The 22,704-nt window shown below is 41.4% G+C and overlaps 4 protein-coding genes across 4 annotated transcripts; all 4 read right to left on the bottom strand.

Annotated features, from left to right (window-relative positions):
* Window positions 1–1,238: 1,238 nt before the first annotated feature.
* On the bottom strand, window positions 1,239–3,776 carry LOC114263642 (Pentatricopeptide repeat (PPR) superfamily protein). Its single transcript, XM_082921265.1, has 2 exons — window positions 1,554–3,776; window positions 1,239–1,365 (listed from the first exon to the last, which is right to left on the bottom strand). The coding sequence occupies exon 1, from the start codon at window positions 3,629–3,631 to the stop codon at window positions 1,586–1,588; it is 2,046 nt and encodes a 681-aa protein (XP_082777391.1). The 5' UTR covers window positions 3,632–3,776; the 3' UTR covers window positions 1,239–1,365; window positions 1,554–1,585.
* Window positions 3,777–9,119: 5,343 nt separating this feature from the next.
* Window positions 9,120–10,841, bottom strand: LOC145821988 (uncharacterized). Its single transcript, XM_082918556.1, has 3 exons — window positions 10,749–10,841; window positions 10,103–10,613; window positions 9,120–9,622 (listed from the first exon to the last, which is right to left on the bottom strand). Exons 1-3 carry the CDS (start codon window positions 10,839–10,841, stop codon window positions 9,120–9,122), a joined length of 1,107 nt encoding a protein of 368 aa, XP_082774682.1.
* Window positions 10,842–13,003: 2,162 nt separating this feature from the next.
* On the bottom strand, window positions 13,004–13,831 carry LOC114314927 (uncharacterized). The gene has a single exon (XM_028261456.2). The coding sequence runs from the start codon at window positions 13,829–13,831 to the stop codon at window positions 13,004–13,006; it is 828 nt and encodes a 275-aa protein (XP_028117257.2).
* Window positions 13,832–17,448: 3,617 nt separating this feature from the next.
* Window positions 17,449–20,205, bottom strand: LOC114314936 (Tetratricopeptide repeat (TPR)-like superfamily protein). The gene is given in 2 exon segments (XM_028261467.2): window positions 17,449–17,985; window positions 17,988–20,205. Coding segments are annotated over 2 exon segments (2,145 nt in total). The 5' UTR covers window positions 20,073–20,205; the 3' UTR covers window positions 17,449–17,925.
* Between the last annotated feature and the right edge of the window lie 2,499 nt (window positions 20,206–22,704).

Genomic DNA, 22,704 nt, shown 5'->3' with positions numbered 1-22,704 from the left:
ATGAAAAACCATATTCTTACAATTTCTTTTTGGGAAAATAACTAATAAGTCCTATTTTACTTTTAAGATTACTATCAAGTCCTATCAAATTTCAATATAGACAACTAAGTCCTAATTTTTATAACATATTTCCAAAAAAATCATTGCCCCATAATAGTTGATGTTATCTCAATTTTACCTCTCATTTAATATGAACAACAATTTCATAAATATTTTTGATCTAAGTAAAATAATATTTTTTAATTGTAAAAATAATGATATTATTTTAAAAAAATCACAAATAAAAATGAAAAAATTACCAATAAATTATGTTTTGTTTTGAAAATTATTATTGAATTATATCAAATTTCAATACTATTAACAAATAAATCTTTTTTTTATTTATAAATTGTATAAAAAAAATTCAATTGTTCAAAATAGTATATTTTTACTTTCATTTTATCTTTTTCATTAAAATATGAACAAAAAATTTCATAAATAATTTTACTTTATTAGAAATTTTATAATTAAATTATTTTTAATTTTTCAAATTAAATGATTTTTCATAAACAAAATTATAAGCATAAGATTAATAATTTTGCAACTAAAAATTTAAATTTTAATTAAGTTAAAATTATTTATAAAATTTTTGTTCATATTAAATAGGAAAGGTAAAATTGGGATAAGACACACTATGGAGCAATGGATCTTTTCAGAACCTTTTATCACAAATAGGACTTACTTGTCCATATTGGAACTAGATAAGACTGTTAGTAATCTTAAGAGCAAAATAGGACTTATTGGTTATTTTTCCTTTTTTTTCCTAAATTTTAATCAAACTGACTAGAAGAATCTGATTTTGTTCATTTACATTTATGATTGCTAAACATATTTTCACCTTCTGATTAGTTCACTTACTAAGATCCATTGCTCTAGAAATTTTAATTAGGAGGTAGGTTTACATCACTGACCATAATGTGGACGAATAAAACTATTGTCCCTATTAACTAATGTTTTATCTCGAACTTTTTCCATCTCATCAATGTCAGGGATGCAAAATGCTCAGCTAATACTTCAATTTTATCTTCTCATTCAACCAATAAAGATTCCTCAGACCATAGGAATTGTTTGATAAAAGTGAAAATTAATATTTGATTGTTTTATGTTTACTTTGTTTCCCATTTTGTTTTTTTTCCTTCTTGTTTTCGAAAACAAATACAATAAGTGTGAATAAGTATACACATACCTTGGTTATCATAAAGGCAAGGCAGGGCAATCAATTGAGCCGCAAGTGCATAAGGTCTAATGCAGTAGTACTCACCACAGAGTGGAAAAAGAATATGGTACATCATCAAGATTTGTTGTCGAAGCCAATTTGCTCGAAGCCTTCTTAATTGTTAGCATTCATCAACATGCAAATAAATGTTAGGGAATCCACGGCAGGACATTAGTTCTCAAAGTCAACAGTAGCCAAGTTTTAAGGAGACGAAATCATGATTTTATATATATATATATATATATATATATATTTTTGCTTAAATGTGGAGCTCTTAAGAATATTAAAGACAAGATACCTTCATGAAAATATGTCTAAATCAGTCTTTTGTTAAGACTCAGCCCAACTAAAACCAGGATTCTTCTGTATTTGTTTATCCCTCATCAATTTTCTAATTTGTTCTGATTTTTCCCACTCCCCAGAAGTCGCAAATATGCTTGAGAGCTGCACATAAGCACCTGAATTATCAGGATCAAGATCTGTAATTCGCTCTGCCACTTTCTTGCCAAGACTCCTGTTTCCATGAGCTATACACCCTCTCAAAATTGATGACCACATGCTTGCATCGACCTCAAATGGCATCTCTTCAATGAGATTCATAGCTTCTTTAAGGCATCCTGCCCTTGCATAAAGATCTACCATACATGAGTAGTGCTCAATCCCGGGATCAACATGATAGTCATGTTTCATTGTATAAAACCATTTCTTTCCCTCTTCAACCAGTCCACAATGATCACAGGCAGACAAAACCCCTGTAAACGTAACATCTGTGGGAACAACACTTTCACACCTCATTTCATTGAATAGTTCCAATGCTTCAATTCCATAACCATTTGTAGCATAACCCATCAACATAGAGTTCCATGAAACTTCATCAGATTTTCTCATTTGGTCAAACAGTTTTCGTCCATTTTCAACAAAACCACACTTGCAATACAAATCAATGAGGGAGGTAGAAACAATTTGATCCAATTCAAGGCCAATGACAGTAGCTCTAGCAAAAACCTGTTCACCAAGCTCGAGTGAAGAGATGCTAGCACAGGCGCTGATCACACTGGCCAGGCTAAATTTGTCGGTACTCAAGCCCATCTTATTCATCTTGCGGAAAACATCTAATGCTTCAATTGGACAACCATTTTGACTTAAACCCACTATCATTGAATTCCATGAGATCAAGCTTTTAGTTTGCATGGTCTCGAAGATTTGTTTGGCATCTTTAATTCTCCCACAATTGGAATAAACAGTGATCATAGAATTCAGCAAAATTGTGTCATGCACTTTGAGCTCTCTAAACAATTTGCAGGCATTATTTGGGCTTCTACATTTGGCATATGTGTCAACAAGAGCACTAGCAATGATAAGGTCATCGATGATTCCAAACTTAAATGCATGAGCATGCATTTGCCCGCAATATTCTTGAATGCCTAAGCTACTACACGTGCTCAAAACACTGGCAAAAGTAGAGGAGTCTTGTTGAATTCCATTTTTTCGCATCTTATTGAAAATAACTAATGCTTCATTTCCTTCATCATTAGCAACATACCCTGCTATCATGGTGTTGCATAACACAACACATGGATCATTTTTAGTATCGAAAATTCTTCTTGCATCTTCCATTCTACCACAATTTGCATACCCTGAGATCAATGCTGAAAGAGAGAAGTCATCTGGATCTTGCATCATAGTCAAAACATGACTTGCACTATCCATATTGCCGGACTTCCCATAGAAGTTAATAAGAGAACTTGCTAAGACGGAGTCCAATTTGACTTCATCAATAATGATTCGAGAATGGATTTGCTTCCCACAATCAAGAAATGCCAAATCAGTACAAGCACCAATGACCGTCGCCAACACAAACGTATCTTCACGCGATTCTTCATGCGGGTCCGAACTCAATTCCTTAAACATCCTCACAGCTTCTCTTGGATGACCATTCCTCGCATACCCATGAATCATTGAATTCCAAGCAATCCCATTCTTCCTTGGCATCTTATTGAACAGCGCCCGACTAATCTCCAACTCACCTGCTTTTGCAAAACCCGAAACAACCAAATTCCATGAAAAGGAATTCTTGTGGGGCATCAAATCAAACAATTCAAGTGACTTTTCCTTGATTCCTGATTTCATATAGCCTTCAATCATAGTGTTCCAAGTGAAACAGTTACTCTGAGTCATTTCATCGAACAACTTGTGTGCATCGGTCATGTGGCCGCATCTGATGTACATCTGAAGGAGGCGGTTTCCGATAGTAAGAGCAGAACTGAGGACACCCCTTTTGAGGAAAAAGAGGTGGAGTTGTCTCCCTTGTTGAATCCATTGGTGGGTGTTGAAGGATTGCAGTAGACGAGCACAGGAATGCAAATCAAGATCCATTTTGACGAACACAATGGTATATAAACGTTGGTTACTTGTTTTGAAGCTTGAGGGTTCGATATTTGGGGGCAAAAGTGAAGGTCTTGTAACTGCGATGAACCGGAAATAAAAGACACTGAACCGGCAAGGAGGCCAACCCCTTTGTTTTTTTTTATGAACAAAGGGGGTATGCCCTTTGTAAGGTTGCTTTGTTTTATACCTCTAGCTATTAATGATACAAATAACATATAAATAATAATAATACTTAGTAGATTTTATAAATTTTTATTAATTAATGTGACATATAATAATAAATTTAAAATTTTGAAATAGGTTCCCTAAACTATTTGACTAATATGATAGGTGTCACAAGTAAAATTGTTAACATCGAGATCCTATATAAGATTAGCCTTGTTGGGTAGGGCTTATTTCTAACTTATTTCAGTTTTTAGCTTAATTTAAGTTATTTTGATGTGTTTGGTTCAACTTAACAATACAGCTTATAACTTTTTGTAAGTCAAAAATCAACTTATTCTTTGAGTGGGGGCGGAGAAGCTTAATTTATAAGTCAAAAATTAACTTATGTTCACAGTTATAAGTTATAAGCTGTTAGGCTATAAGTTATAATTACTTTCCCACAGCTCTACCAAACGGGGCCATTGTTGAAAGGGACTTGTAAATCGAATCTTAAAATTGGATAAAAAATCGTACGATTTTACTTTTAAAACAAAATAAATTAAAAAATTATTAACAATGATAATGTATGTTAAATAATTTTAAAATTATTAAAGAAAAATGATAAATTTGATATAATAAAACGTTTATGTTAATGTACGGGTGAAATATCATTTGCTTTCCGTACTTCTTGAACTCAAGCTTCTCGTAACGACGCCTGACCTGAAGACAAAGAAATGGTGAGTTGCCCGATGGTGTGTTGCCGAATAGACCCTCCGACGATTAAGTCAGATCACTTGGGAAAAAAGAGTACTGTCTTTAGAGAGAGAGAGAGTTGTTCAAATTACCTCCTTCCAACGTCCCGCATCCTTCATTTTTCTAGGTTGGCCATGCGGCCTCAGGGATTGTGCACGCACTACTTCTATTGTCCTTCCCTGGACAGGTGGCAGTGTTTGTCTCTCACTACTTTACGTGTGTAAAAGCCAAAACCTCCAAACAATATGTGTGGAACTGCCAAACGGTATTAGCGCGTGCCAGGAGTGGATTTCCCCTCTGTCACACCATTGGTCCAGGTGGCACGCTTAGTCGGGATATCACGACCAATTTATTCCTTGGGAAGAAACACAACCATGATCAATACGACCGAGCCATAAGAAGTCGATTCATCCAGATTGACTGTCCATGAGGCACGCCGACCTCCAATTCAGCCTAAATTCATCCCGGGCCTTGTTTTGCTCGATCCAGACGCTTCATTGCGGATCCGATCGAATACCCATCCGAATCACGACTCGGTTTGGCATAGGCACGACTTCACGTTCCAATCGAAAAACGTTGCTCGGACCGGCATGACAGGCTGGGGAGCCGCCCCAACCGAGCAAACGGCTCTCGCAAAGTCCGCTATAACTCGCGTTATCATAGCTCGGCCGTACTTGTCCGGCGTAAGTCTCCCTCTCAATTGCCCCTTAATCTCATCCGAGTTGAGCGTGATTGGGATTACTGCCATGATCGAGCTATCCAATTTGGTCGGTCTTCTGAATCTTGTCATCGATCGTATAGCCGTACTGATAGAGCCATCTTTTCGATGCCACGTGGCTTTACATCATTTAGCCCGTGCAGCCCCACAACTGTCTTCCTCACGCGTGAAATTCAAACGGCTGCCGCCCTTTGGGTTTCCCACTCTTTTTATACACACACGAGGGGTCACTCACGCCCCTACTGTTCATCTTCACTCTCGAGCCAAAACCCTAGCCTCCATATCTCCAAGCTCCTTCCATCACTGACGTTACTGCTCCTTTGCTTCATCCACGTCCATTTTTGCTCCTTTAAAAGCTGCAATCAAGCTTGTGGTCGACTGAACTCCGCTTGGCATATGATATCGATAAGTTTTTCTACCCCTCCCTTGTATTTTCCGTTTACGTTCTTCGAGTTCTTCATTTTTGTCTTTCAAGTTCTTGACTGGGAATGTTAGAATCATACTAGTTCCCTCTCTTTGGGGTAATACTGGTACATCCTAGAAAAACTGGAACCGGAGAAGCAGATGGGGCTCCCATATCCCTGGTTTTCCCAAGTTTGAATGTATAAATTCCATATTTAGGGTAAACAGCTTGAATCCTGGGTAAGACCGAGCTAAATCCATCATTTAGATCCATATATAGGATTTAGCCGAGCAAAAACTTGTTTATGGTCTCATTCCGGGGGGCCTCGGCCGAGCTGAAAACCGGAACCGAACTAGGAAGGCCAAATCGGCCAGATAGTCAAGCCGAGGTAGAAGTCGGGCAGGTCAAATGCCCCAAAAACTTTTTACCGAGCTAGGAACTCCACATAGAAGCCGTGCAATTTATGTCGCGCTAACCCTTGGACTTATTTCTTAACAATATAGAACAAACTAGGACCGGCCAGGCTCGTTCAGCATTACCACCAGTGAAGCTCAAAGTCCGAGCAAACACAAAAACTTTTCACCGAGATACGAAATAAATCGCCTTAATAAATAAAGTCGGGATAGATAGGAAAATACCAGTTCATGGTGAGTTCTCCCGGGGCACTGGCTGAGTTCTGTAAAGAGTACAACATTCTAGATGACGTTCATCTAGAGCTGGCCAAGAAAGGAGACACCCCATGGGGCGAGCTAGACAAGTGCCCCTTTACGGCCGTGTCCATAGTGGAAGGGGGACTACGCTTCCTGGTCCAGCCCCTGATCTGCAAGTTTTTGAGGCAGACCAGGCTTTGCCCGACCCAGTTCTCCAACAATACATACAAAATAATAAACGGCGTGGCCGAGTTAAATAGAATACTTGGTTTGAATCTTGGCCTTGCCAAGATATTTCACCAATATAGCCTTAGCAAAAATAAAGGTGGGTTTTGCTGGTATCTGAAGGCCAGAAAAGGTCGAGCAAAACTCATCGAAGGTAATCCAAATAAAGAATCAAATGATGACGACTTCCTGTGGGTGTCCGGTCGTTATAAGGACACCGAGGCGCCCATACCGGGTTAGTACATTAGGAAAGATTTTGGGAGTACCGGTGAGTATCTCGGCGAACCGTATTATTTTCTTTCTACATTGGTCTTCTTGTTACCGATCTAACACTTGCCTTCTTTTTGCAGTCTATAAGCTCTTGGCAGAGGATTACTCATGTGCTAACCAAGAAACTATAAGGGTCGTGTTGCGCCATCCGGCCAAGGAGCGAGAATCGCCAAAGCTGCTCGGCTTCGAACCGAGCTATCACTACACGGCAACGCGTAAGAGCAGGGTGACTGACTTTCTGCATGCACCTTTTCCAGAACCAGATCCCAGCCTTCCACCAATCAAACTAGTCCCTTTGATAGCCGAGCAAGAAATGACCAAGATCCGAGCTATTAAGTCCATGATCACTGGTGAGGCGAGCGACTCCTAGCCATCGGAGACATCTGGGGGGACATCCTCCACGCCGGTTGTGCAAGTAGAGGGGGTTGTGCTGGCTTTGGCCAGCGAACAAGCTGCTGGCCGGTCGAAGAAGAGACCGAGAAAAGACTAGACAAAACAGCATCTGGCGGATGAGGATTCAACCGAGCACGCTTCCACCGACTTGGGGGACCAGACCGAACAACCGTTTACCGGGCCATCCGCACGGTCCAGTGCCCCCCCGGTCTGGTCGCCCGAGTTCACGTACATAGGCCGGGCTGTCTTCGTTGCGGACTCAGTCTACGCGGATAAGGATTACTCTCTTGGCTTCAATATGACCAAGGGGCTAATTCTTCCCGCCGACATGAAGAAGCATGAGGAGCTGTCCGACCTGAAGGTGCTCCGTTCGGCCGCAAAGTCAATAGTGTTGGTAAGTTGGTAGTCTCCTTCGTTGTCAAGTGGTTGCTCGGTTCTTTCCATTCTAACAACCTTCATGTGTATGCAGGCTACGCAGAAGATTTATCTCGCCCACGAGCGAATGATACCCGTGAGGAAAAGTCTGCGGGAGGCCATTACCGACAACAAGGCCAAGACAGCCGAACTGGAAAAGTCGAAGGCTGCGCAGGAAGCATTAGTGGCCAAGCGCAACCAACTGTCAGAACGGTTGGCCCGGGCTGATGAGGAGAAACAGAAGGCCCTCCAGATGACCAAGGCGTGCTACATCTCCGAGCTGCGTAAACTCCGCGACGCCCACAAGGTCGAGGTGGACAAGAAAGTCGAGGACACTGAAGATCGCGGGTACGTGGAGGGTGAAAGGACCTACGAGCGGCAGGTTCAGGCGACCAAGGACATCTTTTTCCAATGCGGTTGGAAAGCCACTGTGGAAAAACTTAGCCTTGGTCAAGACGCCGGAGTGTTGCAAAACCCGCCCACTGCCTTCATTCCGACCTATATGTAGGCTTATGCAAGCGCCGCGCAGAAAACGCTTATAGAAGAGACGAAGCAAGCAACCGAAGAAGAAGTATCCACCGTGCAACCAACCGAGCAAAATCCTTTCGAGGCCCCTGACGTTGCTAAGGATCGAGAGACCGAGCAGGAGGTTGTCGCGGTGGTTGATGCTGCTGCAGATGAAGCCGAGGTGGGAGCGACCGAACAAGATGCCCTAGTAGAATTGGATTGATCTCCTTTTCCTCTTTTGTTTGTTTGTTTTTTTTTTTTGGGAATGTAACCAGGCTTGGCCCCACTTTTGTAATCCAACTTGCTCCATCAATGAAAATTTTAACTTTTTGCCCGCCATGTATCTATTTCTATGCGGTTGTGATTGTCTCGGTTGCAATGTGCAAATTTTGTTCGATTTGAAATGTTTGTCGAATACAACTTTCAGTTCGGGCCCTACATAAGTCAGGCAAAACGCCAACTTTTAGCTCGGGTACGAAGTTTGTGGGTGAGCAAAATCAGCTCGCCCCTTACGTAATTTGGTCAAAACGCCGACATTTCACGCGGGCGAGCGAAGTCAGCTCGGCCCTTTGCAAGTTGGTCAAAACACCAACATTTTACACGGGCGAGCAAAGTCAGCTCGGCCCTTACAATTTGGACAGAACGCCAACATTTTACACGGGCGAGCAAAGTCAGCTCGGCCCTTTGGAACTTGGTCAAAACGCCAACATTTCACTTTAGGCAAGCAAAATTCAGCTCGGCCTTCATGTAATTTGGACAGAATACCAACTGTTTGTACGGCCTGTCTCTACACTAGTGAGAAAAAGTCAGTTCGGCCCAGTGGAAGTTGGTCTTCTTGCCCTTGGAATCCACAGTGGCCCAATATCCTTGTGATGTCATTGTACAGAAACACATAATATATAAAAAAAGTAGGGCTATCTTTCATTACATACCAACGATTTACATCAAATCCCAAAAGGCTAAAGGTTCAAAAAGCTAAGTAACAAAAACAATTACATTTCAAAAGTAAAAAATCTTAAGATTAGCTGAATTCCATGGTCTGGGGATAGCCTTACCATCTAAGTCTTCCAGATGGTATGCCCCTTTGCCTGCAAGGCCAGTCACCTTATACGGCCCCTCCCAATTTGCACCTAGTTTGCCTTCGCCAGGGACCACCGTGTTGCCCATTACTTTTCTCAAGACCCAATCTCCGATCTTGAACAGCCTTGGATGCACGACCTTGTTGTATTTCCTGGAGAGTTCTTGCTGGTAGGCTGCTATATAGATCAGAGCCCGTTCCCTTCTTTCTTCGACAAGGTCAAGTTCCAATGCCACTGCCTCATTATTCAAGTCTGGCTGAAAGCTTTCAGACCAGATGGTTGGCATGCCAATTTCCAGTGGGATAACGGCTTCCATGCCATAGGCCAAAGCGAATGGTGTTTCTCCGGTTGAACGTCTCGGCGTGGTGCGGTATGCCCAAAGCACATTGGGGAGTTCTTCAGTCCACCTCCCTTTGGCTTTCTCTAGACGTTTCTTCAGCTCGTCCAGGATGGTCTTGTTTGAGGCTTCTGCTTGACCATTTGACTGAGGATAGGCCGGTGTTGAGTTGTAGAACTTGATCTTTGACTCCTCGCAAAATCCGCGAAAGAGTTTCCCATCAAACTGAGTGCCATTATCTGAAATGAGAGCCTTCGGTATACCGAAGCGAGTGATAATATTTTGCCAGACGAACTTCTTAACATCTTTTTCCATTATGGTTGCCAATGGCTCGGCCTCAACCCACTTGGTGAAGTAGTCGATAGCAGCGATGAAGAACTTGCGGTTGCCCAGCGCTGTTAGGAGTGGTCCCACAATATCCAATCCCCAAAGCGCGAACGACCAAGGACTTGTAAGGGGGAGCAATTCTCTGGCCGGCTGGTGGATTTGGTGAGCAAATTTTTGACATTTTTCACACCTGCGAACGTATTTCTGCGCGTCTGCCTGCATGCATGGCCACCAATAACCTTGGGAAATTGCTCGATAAGCTAAAGACCTGCCTCCAATATGACTTCCGTAGATGCCTTCATGAATCTCATAAAGGAAAGCTTCCACCTTGTCGGGGTGGACGCACTTCAGATACGGCCCGGTGAAAGACCACTTGTATAAGGCTCCAGATGGGGAGAGAAAAAACCGTTCTGACTTGGCCCGGATTTTGTTGGCCGCCTTCTTTTCTTCTGGTAGAATTCTATCTTTTAGGAAGGAGATGATGGGGTCCATCCAGGATGGTCCCAAGTCGGTGCAGAGTACCTCGGACACTTTTGGTTCCTCAATGCTTGGCCGAGCTAGGAATTCTATCATCAAAGGATTGGGGAAAGCTGTTTGCGTAGATACAAGGCCGACCAGTTCGTCAGCTGTGTTGTTTTCTTCACGGTTGATTTGTTCCACTCTTATTGCGGCGAATTTCTTAATTTCTGCGCACACCAACGCCTGATACTTGGCCATTCTTTCATCCCTAGCTTCATACTCTCCAGAGACCTAATTGACCACCAGCTTGGAGTCGCTGAATACCAAAAGAGCCGACGCTTTCATTCTCAATACACTTCTTAGTCCGGCAAGGAGGACCTCATATTCCGCCTCATTGTTGGACGCCGGGAAGCTGAGCGTAATTACCTGCTCGATAACCAGCCCGTCCGGGGAAGTCAGCATGGTATCCAGCCCAGCGCCATGTCTGTTGGAGGCCCCATCGACGAAGAGCTTCCACATCTCGCCAATAAACAACTTTCAGCAGTCTGATGGGTTTTGGGAACTTCTCAGCTCCAAGGTACTGGTCGGTTCATTCTGGTCTCTTTCTATGTCTTGATTGGTGAAAGGCTTGTCTTTCGATGAGTTATCCAGCTTTTCCACTTTGACTTGCATTTGACCTGCTTCCATTTGTGATCCACCACTTGTCCCTGTTGCCTGAACTGTGGGCTGTGCCAAATCTGCTTCAGCCAAATCAACCGAACAAACAGGATGCATTCTAGGGGCAAACTCCGCCACAAAGTCTGCAAGAGCTTGAGCCTTGATCGTGGTACGCGGTCGGAACTTGACGTCATACTGCCCCAACTCAATGGCCCATTTCAAAATTCTCCTGGTAAAGTCCGCCTTTTCAAAGAGCACCTTAAGTGGAAACTCGGTTAGCACAACTATTGTATGGGTATGAAAATAGTGTGCCAGCTTTCTGGAAGCCATCATCAGGGCTAGGGCCAATTTTTCTAGCGGCAGATATCTTGATTCCTCCGGGAGCAAAGTCTTGCTTGCGTAGAAGATAGGAAAGTGCTGGGTACCTTCTGCACGGACTAGGACGGCGCTCACCGCATGTTCAGAGACTGCCAAGTAGAGATACAGTTCTTCGCCCGATTTTGGTGTGACTAGGATAGGGGCTGAGGAAAGGTATACTTTTAGATCCGCCAACGCACGGTCACATTCGTCATCCCAGAAGAACTTGGCCTTCAAAGTTTTGAAGAAGGGCCTGCAACGATCCGAAGACTGGCTTATAAATCTGTTCAACGCGGTTGCCATCCCGACAAGATGTTGCACGTCCTTCGTGGAGTTTGGGCGCTCCAGCTCTTGTATCGCCTTGATTTGGGAAGGGTCGGCTTTAATTCCTTAATTTGTGATCGAAAACCCAGAAACTTGCCGGTGCCAACTCCGAAGGCGCACTTGGAGGCATTCAGACGCAGTTTGTGATGTTTAAGTGTAGCAAACATCTCTGCTAGGTTGACGAAGGTGTTGAGACTTTTCCTGGCTTTTTACCACCATATCATCGATGTAAGCCTCCATGGTGCGGCCCAGAAGGGGAGTGAACATCTTGGTGACCATCCTTTGAAAAGTCGCCCCGACATTTTTCAGTCCGAACGGCATGACTTTGTAACAATATAAGCCTCGTGGAGTGGTGAATGAAGTGATTTCTCGGTCTGGTTCACACATGGCTATCTGGTAGCAGCCTCGATACGCATCTAGGAAGCTAAACCTTTGGTGGCCAGCGGTTAAATCTACCAGCTGGTCAATTCTTGAGAGGGAAAAGCTATCCTTTAGGCACGCGCGGTTGACCGTCTTGTAATCAACGCACACCCGCCATTTACCATTTTTCTTCGGCACTACTACCGTGTTGGAGATCCACCTTGGGTACTGTTTTTCGTCTATGGCATTTGCTTCTAGCAGGTTCTTGACCTCCTCCGCCACTATCTCGGCATGGTTCAAGGTCGAGCGACTTGTCCTCTGGATGACCGGGCGTGCATTTGGGAAGACGTTCAACTGATGCAAATGAAGCTAGGGTCGACGCCAGGCATATCGTAAGGCGTCCATGCAAAAGCTTCTATGTTGGAAACCAAGAAGTCGACATATTGGAGTCATTCAGCGCTGGACAAGGATGATCCCAAAAGAAAGAACTTAGTTGGATCGTTCTCGTCGATGCGCACCTCCACCAAATCTTCGACCGATTTCTCCTTGGCCTTTCTTCTTACGTCTTCAAGGACTTCCTTTCCCTCTAGGCCCTCTATCATTTGAACAAAGCTTTTGGCGGCTCGGCTGCCGTTCACAGCAACGAAGCACTGCTTTGCCATTACCTAGTCGCCCCAAACCTCTTCTATCTGCCCGGTTGGCTCCAGGAAGTGCAGAACCTGATGGTAGGTCGACGCTACTGCTTGCATGGCATGCAACCAGCCCCTGCCCAAGATTAAGTTGTAGGTGGACAGGACCTTAAGCACCCAGAACTTTACTTGCTTCATGACCGAACCCGCTTTGACCGGCAATAAGATCTTTCCTATTGGCCATTCTGGTTGTGAGTTGAAGCCAACCAAAAGAGACGTTGCAAGGGCTAAATCCTTGTCCTCCGACTTTATTTGTTTGAATGCGTCATAATACATGATTTCAACTGAACTCCCCTAGTCAATCAAAATTCTTTTGACGTCGAAGTCTTTGACGCGAAGAGTCACTACTAGGGCGTCATTGTCGAGCACTTGAACTCTCTCAAAGTCCTTACGTGAAAAGGTAAGGGTATCTTTTTCTTCAGTCTTTCCTTTCTTCACAACGGGCTGAACGGAGAGCACCTCCCCCATGTGCTCGGCTTTCTTGATCATCCCTCTCAGCTTGCAGACCCTTGTCGGTTTGATGATGCCATGGATGACATTGATTACACCTTGTGGCGCCGCGTCCAGGGTGGCTAGGCCGTTTGGTTTGGTCTGTCCCAGTGGAGCGGCTTTCATGCCCCCATCGATGTATTGGTCCAAATGTCCCGCCGCCACTAGCTCCTTCAAATGTTGTTTGAGCGGCAAGCAATCCCTCGTTCGGTGCCCCCATTCCTCATGGAAGGTGCAACGATATCTTGAGTTGAAACCTCTCTGTGTACTCCCCAACTTGGCCGGCCAACGAACGAAAGGTTCACTTCGGATTTCACTCAGGATGCGGTAAATAGGGATTTTAAAGACTGTGGTGATACCAGTTCGCACCTTCAACTTTCTCTTGGCGTCTTCCTCTTCATCAAGGGGAGCGTTAGCTCGGTCGTTTCTGCGACCTTTGTTTCTATCATCGCGGTTTGAGCCACGACGTTGATCTTTTGACCGGTCGTTTGGGCAGTTGTCCTTCTGCCCGACCGAGTGAACCTTCCCCGCCATTCTTCTGTCTGTCGCGACCAGATTAGCCTTCTCGGTCGCGGAGGCAGCATCATCCTCCACACAGATGTGTTTATTGATCCGTTGCATCAAGGACTCCATGGTCGTGGGCTGATGCATTGTAAGCGAATCTCGCAGCCTATGTCCGATTGGGAGACCTCGCTTGTATTGAGTAATCGCCAGATTGGTGGGGCAGTCGAGGATCTCATTGTAGGTTTCCCAGTACTTCGCATTTTATGCCTTCAACGATCCTTCTGACTCCATCTTGACGCCCGGGAGATGGTCGACCTCCTTTGGTGTTCGAGTGTTGGTTTTGAATCTGGTGACGAAGGCTTCCGCTAGTTGCTGCCATCCCTCGATACTCCCCTCCAGAAGCCTTTCGAACCATTTCAGGCCCAGTTCTCCCAAGCTTGCTGGGAATATGAGGCACATCAAGGCGTTATTACGCCGGTACCCCGCCATTACCTGCCGGTAATGACTCACGTGTATGTACGGGTCCGTCTTGCCATCGTACAACGTGAACTTAGGCTGGTGGAATCCGGCAGGGAGCAGTGTACTCTCGATTTCTAGAGACAGTGGTATAGCTGTAAGTCTCGCTAGCTCTTTGTCCACAAGCGCTGGGGCTACCACTCTGGGTGCTGGTATTACCACTTCCTCACTACAACGGGTTTTTGAACTTAACCTCTGCAATGTCGGCAATCTCTGAGTCTCCCTACGGTGAGCCCTCTCCTCCAATACATCCCTCAAGTCTCCCGAATGGGCGGAAAAGGAGTATCGCGACGTCGATGTCGTTGATGGGCGTGAGGGATGGTAGGTGCTGTCGCGAGCGTGAGATTTGCCCACCCGTGGGTCGGAGTCCCCAACCCATAGCTTTTGGTGATAGAGAGAGAATGCGTCCTTTCTTGGCTGCGACTGCCAGAACGAGGAGACGGGGTGCGCTCACTAAGGTTGCCCTCTCTAGCAACACCCTTTCCCTTGATCTGGCATTTCAGCACCTCCATTTCAGTCGCCATCTTGTGAATGAGGGTGTCCTGATCTTTGAGTTTGTGCTCTAGGCGCTGTGCATGCGAATCCCCCTGCTGTCGACGGCCCTTTGGACTCTTCGAGCGATCAGTACTCCTTGCGCGTTTGTCTCGCGCACCTCTCAAAGAAGTCTCTAGGCCCGCCATGGTTGGAATATTTGGGGGGCCTTCTCTCCGCCGAACAGACTCTGGTGTGACACTATCGACGACGGACAGTGGAGTTTCGTCGTTGTCAGCCATGGAAACGGTCGAAAAAGCTTGAAGAGCAAGGTTTGAGTATCAAAGTTTTCCCACAGACGGCGTCAATTGTACGGAGGTGAAATATCCTTTGCTTTCCGTACTCCTTGAACTCAAGCTTCTCGTAACGATGCCTGACCTGAAGACAAAGAAATGGTGAGCTGCCCGGTGGTGTGTTGCCGGATAGACCCTCCGACGATCAAGTTAGATCACTTGAGGAAGAAGAGTACTGTCTTTAGAGAGAGAGAGTTGTTCAAATTACCTCCTTCTAACGTCCCTTATCCTTCCTTTTTCTAGGCTGGCCATGCAGCCTCAGGGATTGTGCGCGCACTACTTCTGCTGTCCTTCCCTGGACAGGTGGCAGTGCTTGTCTCTCACTACTTTATGCGTGTAAAGGCCAAAACCTCCAAACAATATGTGTGGAACTGCCAAACGGTATTAGCGCGTGCCAGGAGTGGATTTCCCCTCCGTCACACCATTGGTCCAGGTGGTACGCTTAGTCGGGATATCACGATCGATCTATTCCTTGGGAAGAAACACAACCATGATCAATACGACCGAGCCATAAGAAGTCGATTCATCCGGACTGACTATCCGTGAGGCGCGCCAACCTCCAACTCGGCCTAAATTCATCCTGGGCCGTGTTTTGCTCGGTCCAGACGCTTCATTGCGGATCCGATCGAATACCCAGCCGAATCATGACTCAGTTTGGCATAGGCACGACTTCACGTTCCGGTCGACAAACGTAACTCAGACCAGCATGACGCGCCGGGGAGCCGCCCCGACCGAGCAAACAGTTCTCGCTAGGTCCGTTATAACTTGCATTATTATAGCTCAGCCGTACTTGTCCGGCGCAAGTCTCCCTCTCAGTTAACATAAATTAGAGGAGATGTTTGGAGAATGATTTTATAGTCAAAGATATACACATATACATGCACTAGTGGTTTGGCACACGCATTGCGTGTGCAAGTCAAATAAATAAATAAACAAAATATTTGGTATATCTCGTATGCAACTCAAATGGTAAAAGCTTTGTTTATCAAATTTGTGTCTCAAGTTCAAATCACACTCTCTTCTCTATTTTTTTTCCCCTCCTTTTTGTGAATAGAAAATTAGACACTTGACATGAAGAGAAAGAAAGTTTCAAGACACCAATAGCTGCTCACATATATAATAGTATATAAGATATATAATGAATAAATAAATAAATTGGTAGAATCAAGATCGTAGTACAATCGGCATCGTAATGCAATTCTGCATAATTTTATGATTATGCTGTAATGTAATCACTTTAAGATCTTACTGAATTTAACATCCTAGTGTAATCTTAATCATTTACGATTTGAATTGATGTTATGATAACTATGCTCATAAGACTTATTAGTATGATGAATCTTCTATGTAGACAAAATATTTATTATGTAAATTAATGTAAGAGTCAAAAAAATTGATAGAATTTATCCGGTGATACATAACAAAAAAAATTTCTTGGTTTTTCCAAAATGATATTGGGAATTAACTCTATAATCTCCTCCGTTTTTTATATGACTTATTAATGTCATTTTTTTTTTTTTTTGGTTGCTAGATTAATGTGAAGTCCTCGGTGACTCCAAATGATCAATATGCTCAAGTTCAATTCTTTAACAGGGGGCTTAAAATTACAAAGTTAGAGTCCAAAACTAGGGGCATAAAAGAAAGGGGAAATTACTATTTAGTGATAATTTTATAAAATTATTACATATTCATTAAAAATTTTATAATTTTAATTATGAACATTTGTAAAGTTTACTACCTAGCTGTAAATATTTTTCCAAAACACTCACTGAACTGAAATTTTCCCTAAAAGAAAAGGCCAATTCAAACTTCTAACCTCACATTGGAATTTATGAAAATGGTATTTTCCCCTACCTTGAAGAGACAACTCATTTTCTAGTGGTCAAATTTGTTGAATTTGCATTCTGTATGTATCTCCTAATACAACAGAGTAATTAAACTTTCATAAAATATCCACATAAAAATTCAGGTTCTTGTATTGGATACCGCGAGCTTGAAAAATGTCACCGGATGAGAACTGCTGCAGATACAGAAAATTCAAATGATCAATTCAGATCCAACCTCGAACCAAGTACTATGATCAATAACGGTTACATGATATTACAAATCACTCTTGTTGATTTCACAACCTACAGGCTCAAATCTATTTTGACAAATTTATTTACAGTCTGCAAGTGCTTGAACCAACTTACCAAACAATACAAAAGTATGAAATCATTCCAAGAAAAGAAAGAAAAAAGGAGAGAGGAGAAAATACGCCTGCCCCCCCCACAAAAAAAAAAAATAAATAAATTGTACAAGATGTATTCTGAATTTCTTGTTCTTCCAGTGTATTCATAAGCTCCAAATTCTATAATGCAATGATATGTGCCAAAGTAACCAACAAATGCAGTTAATCTCAAAAAATAGCAGCAACTGAAATCTTTAACATTTCTCTGTAAAACAGTAATTTACATAAATGAGGAAAATGTTAGGCTCATGTATCTTCAAGTTCATGGAGGGAGCACTTCCAACTCCTCTGCTAACAACAATCATGATGAAGAGCATAAATACAAGTTGGCACTTCCTAGAATGCCCATCTTCCAAGCATTTGATCAAGAATGTATGCAGCTAATTGCTGCATGGTTAAAGAACCCCCTGATAACGACAGTGCAATGGAGCTTGTTCTCAAACCTGACAGCTTCTTTTCTTTAGCTTCAACTTGTGCCTTCTCCATCAAAAGGAAAATGGTTAAGCTTCTATTACAAAAATATTTATCAATGCACTTGTTTGATGAGAAGCTATACAGAGTAAGCTTTCCAATATTTGAAGTTCGATTAAAAGGTCATAGACTATGGACAAACACAGAATATGATCTGTCTTAGTCTGCACTCTTAGTTTTCACTACGTTTCCAATCTACCCTTATCCAAGAATTCAATCTGGAATGGAACTGAAGGATTCATATTTCATTTAGTCGATTGGCAGCCCATTCTCCCAACTTCAAGTGTCTATGCTCTCTACAAGCATCAAAGACTTTTGTCAACATTTGAACAGTGGGCTCAAATGGCATTGTCTTCACAAAATCCTCAAGCTCATCCATGAATCCGTACCTACCAAAGAGTTCTATCATGCACTCATAATGCTCCAACCGGGGAATTATACAGAATTTTGTGCTCATTGAATTAAAATACAGCCTACCCAACTCAACACGGCCCTCACAAATACAGGCTAGCAAGATACCTTGCAAGGTGATATGGTCTGGCTTGACACCTTCTTTCTCCATCAATCCAAACAATTCAAGTACATCTTCACCCCTTTTATTGTGACAACATCCCAAAACCATAGAGTTCCAAAGAATCAAATCCCGTGAAGTTGCCTCTTTAAAAACCTTGATAGCATACTCTAGACAACGGCATTTAGAGTACATGTCAACCAAAGCTCCTCTGATAACAACATCTATCTCATAACCATTTCTCATCATGAATCCATGGATTTGTCTTCCTGGCTCAAGTGCAAAAATATTTGCACAGGCAGCCAAAAGGGTCCCAAAAGTATATTTACTCGGTGTTGTCTCCCCTTGCATCTCCCAGAATATTGTCATTGCTTCTTCACTCAACCCATGACGAGCATGGCTAGTCAACAGAGCATTCCAAGAAACTCTATCCCGCCAATGACTCATTTGATAGAACCAAACTCTAGCACTAATCAAGTTTCCACATTTCCCATACATGTCAAGAAGGGCATTGCCAACAAAAAGATTGGAATAGAAACCATGTCTATAGCTAAACCCATGAACCTGTTTTCCCAATTCAACATCCCAAAGGCCAGTACAAACATTTAAGATCAACCCAAGAGTGACATAGTCAATGTCCTTGGATTGCTTCCGCATCAAAAAAACAAAGTCCAATGCCTCTTCCCATTGGAAGAAACGTATGTAACCCACCAGCATTGCATTCCATGAGATCACATTCCGCTCTGGCATCTCATTAAAGAGCTCCCTTGCCTCTCGAGTTCTCCCATCAATTGCATACCCTGACACCATTGCAGTCCAATTAATCAAATTCTTTGATCTAGGCATGTCAAATATCCTGCGAGCATTCTCCAAATCCCGGCATTTCACATACATATCCATGAGAGAGCTTAAAACCACCTCATATTCTTCAATATTAGTCTTAATTATAAGTCCATGAATTTGGATCCCCTCCTTTACCGCAGAAATTCTAGAACAAGCAACAAGAGAATTAGACACCGTGAAACATAATGGCTTAACATTAACCCGGACCATCTCAAAAAACATAAACACCGCCTCTCTTTCTTGTCCCATATCAAGATACCGCCTGACAATCACATTCCAAGACACAGCATTTGGTTTCTGAATCTCATAGAACATTCTCCTCGCATCACTCATAACCCGGCATTTCCCATAGACATCAACAAGAGAACTCTCTAAAATCACGTTCCCCGAAAGACCACATTTTACAATAAGCCCATGTATTTGCCTCGATAAAACAAGTGCCAAAACCGCACCACACGACCCAAGAGCACTAGCGAATGTAATCTCATTTCCGGAAACTCCCAACCTATTCATACACAAAAACAAACACAATGCTTTCTCAGCACACCCGCCTTGCGCATAAGCCGTAATAATCGCATTCCAAGACCCCCCATCTCTCTGAGGCATTTCATCGAACAGCTCTCTTGCATCCTCCAAACACCCACATTTTCCATAAGTCTCAATTGCACGGTTCAGTAAAAAAATGGGCGGAGTGGGAGAGAATGAGACCAAGTGGGACTCGACCTTTCGAGCCTCGACGATGGCGTGTTTTGATGAGCAGAGCTGGAAGAGACGGGCGTAGAGAGAGAAAGGGAAGGGGATTGGAGAGTTGAAGAGGACAGAGACGGCTTTTCGGAGGTGGCCGGAGTTGAGATCGGCGACGATTGAGTTGGTTAAGGCTTTGGCGTTGGTGGGTAGCAGAGTTTTGCTGGGTTTGGGGGTGTTGTTGTGAAGAAGACGATTGAGTACAGAAGCTGCATTTACATTTACACCCATGAAATAATACGCATGCAGAGTTTGCAATTTCAAACATGTTATTCAACAAAAAATGGAATGGCATGTTCTAGTCCAAATGTTTAAGGATATACAACAAACTCAGAAAAACAATCACCCTAAATATGGAAATTCCATGGTACGGATTAAATTTTGATAAGTATTTATAATTTGATTCATTTCGTTTGAAATAATTTAAATAAGTATGTTTTTTAACATTTTATAAAAAGATATACAAAAAAAAATTAAGAGGTAATATGTTTAAAAAAATTAAAAAGATAAAAAATATACTTTGTAGATTATACCAAATAGGGCCTTAAATATTTTTTTTAACCTCTAAGGAATATCAGAATAAGTTATATTTAAGATAAATTTTGATTTTTTTTATTTGGGTAAATTACAGTTACACCTCTGAGATTTGGATTTAATATATATTACTTCTTGACGTTTAGAAAATTACATTGACCCCCTATCATTACAATTATTTAGACAAAATTAATGTTGGTATCAAAAAGACATTGAATTCATACGCTCTCTATTTTCTTGCTTTGCTTTGCTTTGCTTTGTTTCTTCTTCTTTCTTTTTTTTTTTCCTTTGATTTATTTTTTTTTAATGTAATTTTCTCTATTTTTCTATCAAGAGTTGTTACTTTTGATATAAGTAGAGATTTCTGAAATGAGACTATTAACCGCAGGGATGAGAATGTAGTTTCTATAATGTCAAAGGGTGGGATGAAATTGAACCAAACCTTACGGGGATACTAGTGTAATTTACCTTTTTTTATTTTATAGTCGATTTGATGGTAGTGAGAGAAAAATAAAATAATTATGATTTGAATATAACATTTTATCTTATTGACTGAATTAGCATTTTTTTGTCTTTATTGGCTAATATAGCCAAAATAATTCATGCAAAACAAGACCTAAAAATAAGTGTAACAAAGATTTAAGATGTGAAATTTGTTACAAATTAGTAATTATATATATGAAAAATATTATGTAAAATTAGTTTGTGTTATATATATAAAATATTATACAAATTAATATTATATATTATACAAATGCTTCATAATTGTTTAACAATATTCTTCAAACAAATAGCAAATTGAAACCCCCCAAACCATCTAAATTGGAGTTTGATTATTTGTCAATCTGTCATTCACGGTTTGGTTTATAATTTTACTTTGAAACCGTCCAAATCGCATCACGCACACCCATAATACCATATGCACCTTTAATTAAAATTTTCATGTTTTTTATTATAAATTATTATGTTATTAATTATGATTTATTGTGATATTAATTATGATATTATTTTAGATATGATCCACAAATTCTTTGTTATAATTTATGTGTCTAGTTATAATTTTTTTTTTTAATTATAACTCGCATAATATTAAATTGTCATTTGTATAATTAAACTTACAAATTACATAATTTATATATAACGCACACCTTTTTAAAAACGTGTACTTCAATAAATACAATTTAACACATAAATCTAATATCTTGGATTTTTTTTTCTTTCTTTTTCTCGCAAACTGGTTTTTTAGGTTGAATATTACTCTCAAGAAATTGTATCATTTGGTATGAAAGTAAGTAGTACATTAATATTGTGGTATGAACAAAAATTGTTGGAATAAACAAAAGCTGTTTAAAAAAAAAATCTTAAAAAAATTATACTCTAATTCTTTTAGGCCGCCCGGTTTGGAATAACTTTTTCAGTCTAGTTTGGCTAAAAAAATTCTATTTTAGGTCAACTTTTAACTTTTTTTTATAGTTGATTTGATAATTATGAGTGAAAAAGTTAAATGATTATAATTTGAATGCGGTATGTATTTTGTCTTATTAACTAATTTAACATATTATGTCTTTTTATTAGTTAATTTAGTCTAAACCCATATGTCATACGGGGCCTTAGTAGTGATTAGCAAGACTATTGTAAAATATATCCAAACCATTCTTTTATTTTGATTTTTTTGCACATTATATTATGTAACAAGTTTATGGAAATTTTTAATGGGTGAATACTTTTTATAGGTCACATAATTTACATTTTTGCCGAATTAAAAGAATTCTCATGAAATTTTGATTGACTCACCAACGAGGTGTTTGAGAATTGATTTTTTTTAATATTTTCTAAATTTTTTTCAAAAAAATATATAGAAAAATAAAGAGAATGATATAATAATTTGTAATATTTTTTATTTTTTAAACAAAAATCCATAGTTTCCAAATAAAGCCTAGGTCCCCCCTAATTTCTAATATTTTTTATTTTTTAAATGAAAATCCATAGTTTCCAAATAAAGCCTAAAACTGGTTTTTTAGCTTGAATATTACTCTCTAGATCACTTTTAGTATGAAAGTAAGTAGTACATTAATATTATGGTATGAACAAAAATTGTTAGAATAAGGGGGCTGCGGCCTGGTGGAGGATGCGGCATGTTTCACAGCAGAGAGCCCAGGTTCGATTCCTGGGAGGGGGCTGCGTGTTATCTCTTCGGAGAGCTCGTCTTTTACTCCTCTCGTTCCTGGCCTCTGCTGCGGCGTGTGTCTGCCCTTCATTGGTGCCCTGATGGTGGATCCCTTACTTGGTGGGAGTTAATTCCTAGCTGGCAACCAGTTACCCCGGGGCT

Source organism: Camellia sinensis, chromosome 3, assembly GCF_055761805.1.
Source record: "Camellia sinensis isolate YWXY chromosome 3, ASM5576180v1, whole genome shotgun sequence".
Lineage (NCBI taxonomy): Eukaryota > Viridiplantae > Streptophyta > Magnoliopsida > Ericales > Theaceae > Camellia > Camellia sinensis.
The sequence above is the reverse complement of the archived record's forward strand: the minus strand, read 5'-3'. Positions and strand labels throughout refer to the sequence as shown.

What these genes read in the sequence shown, in the direction of transcription:
- LOC114263642 (XM_082921265.1), bottom strand. Translation starts at nt 3,631, where the DNA reads ATGGATCTTGATTTGCATTCCTGTGCTCGTCTACTGCAATCCTTCAAC.
- LOC145821988 (XM_082918556.1), bottom strand. Translation starts at nt 10,841, where the DNA reads ATGTGGAAGCTCTTCGTCGATGGGGCCTCCAACAGACATGGCGCTGGG. An exon ending in ACGGGCTGGTTATCGAGCAG is followed by an intron (nt 10,614 to 10,748) that starts GTAATTACGCTC and finishes GTGGTCAATTAG; the next exon opens with GTCTCTGGAGAGTATGAAGC. An exon ending in TTATCGAGCAATTTCCCAAG is followed by an intron (nt 9,623 to 10,102) that starts GTTATTGGTGGC and finishes AGAAACGTCTAG; the next exon opens with AGAAAGCCAAAGGGAGGTGG.
- LOC114314927 (XM_028261456.2), bottom strand. Translation starts at nt 13,831, where the DNA reads ATGGAGTCCTTGATGCAACGGATCAATAAACACATCTGTGTGGAGGAT.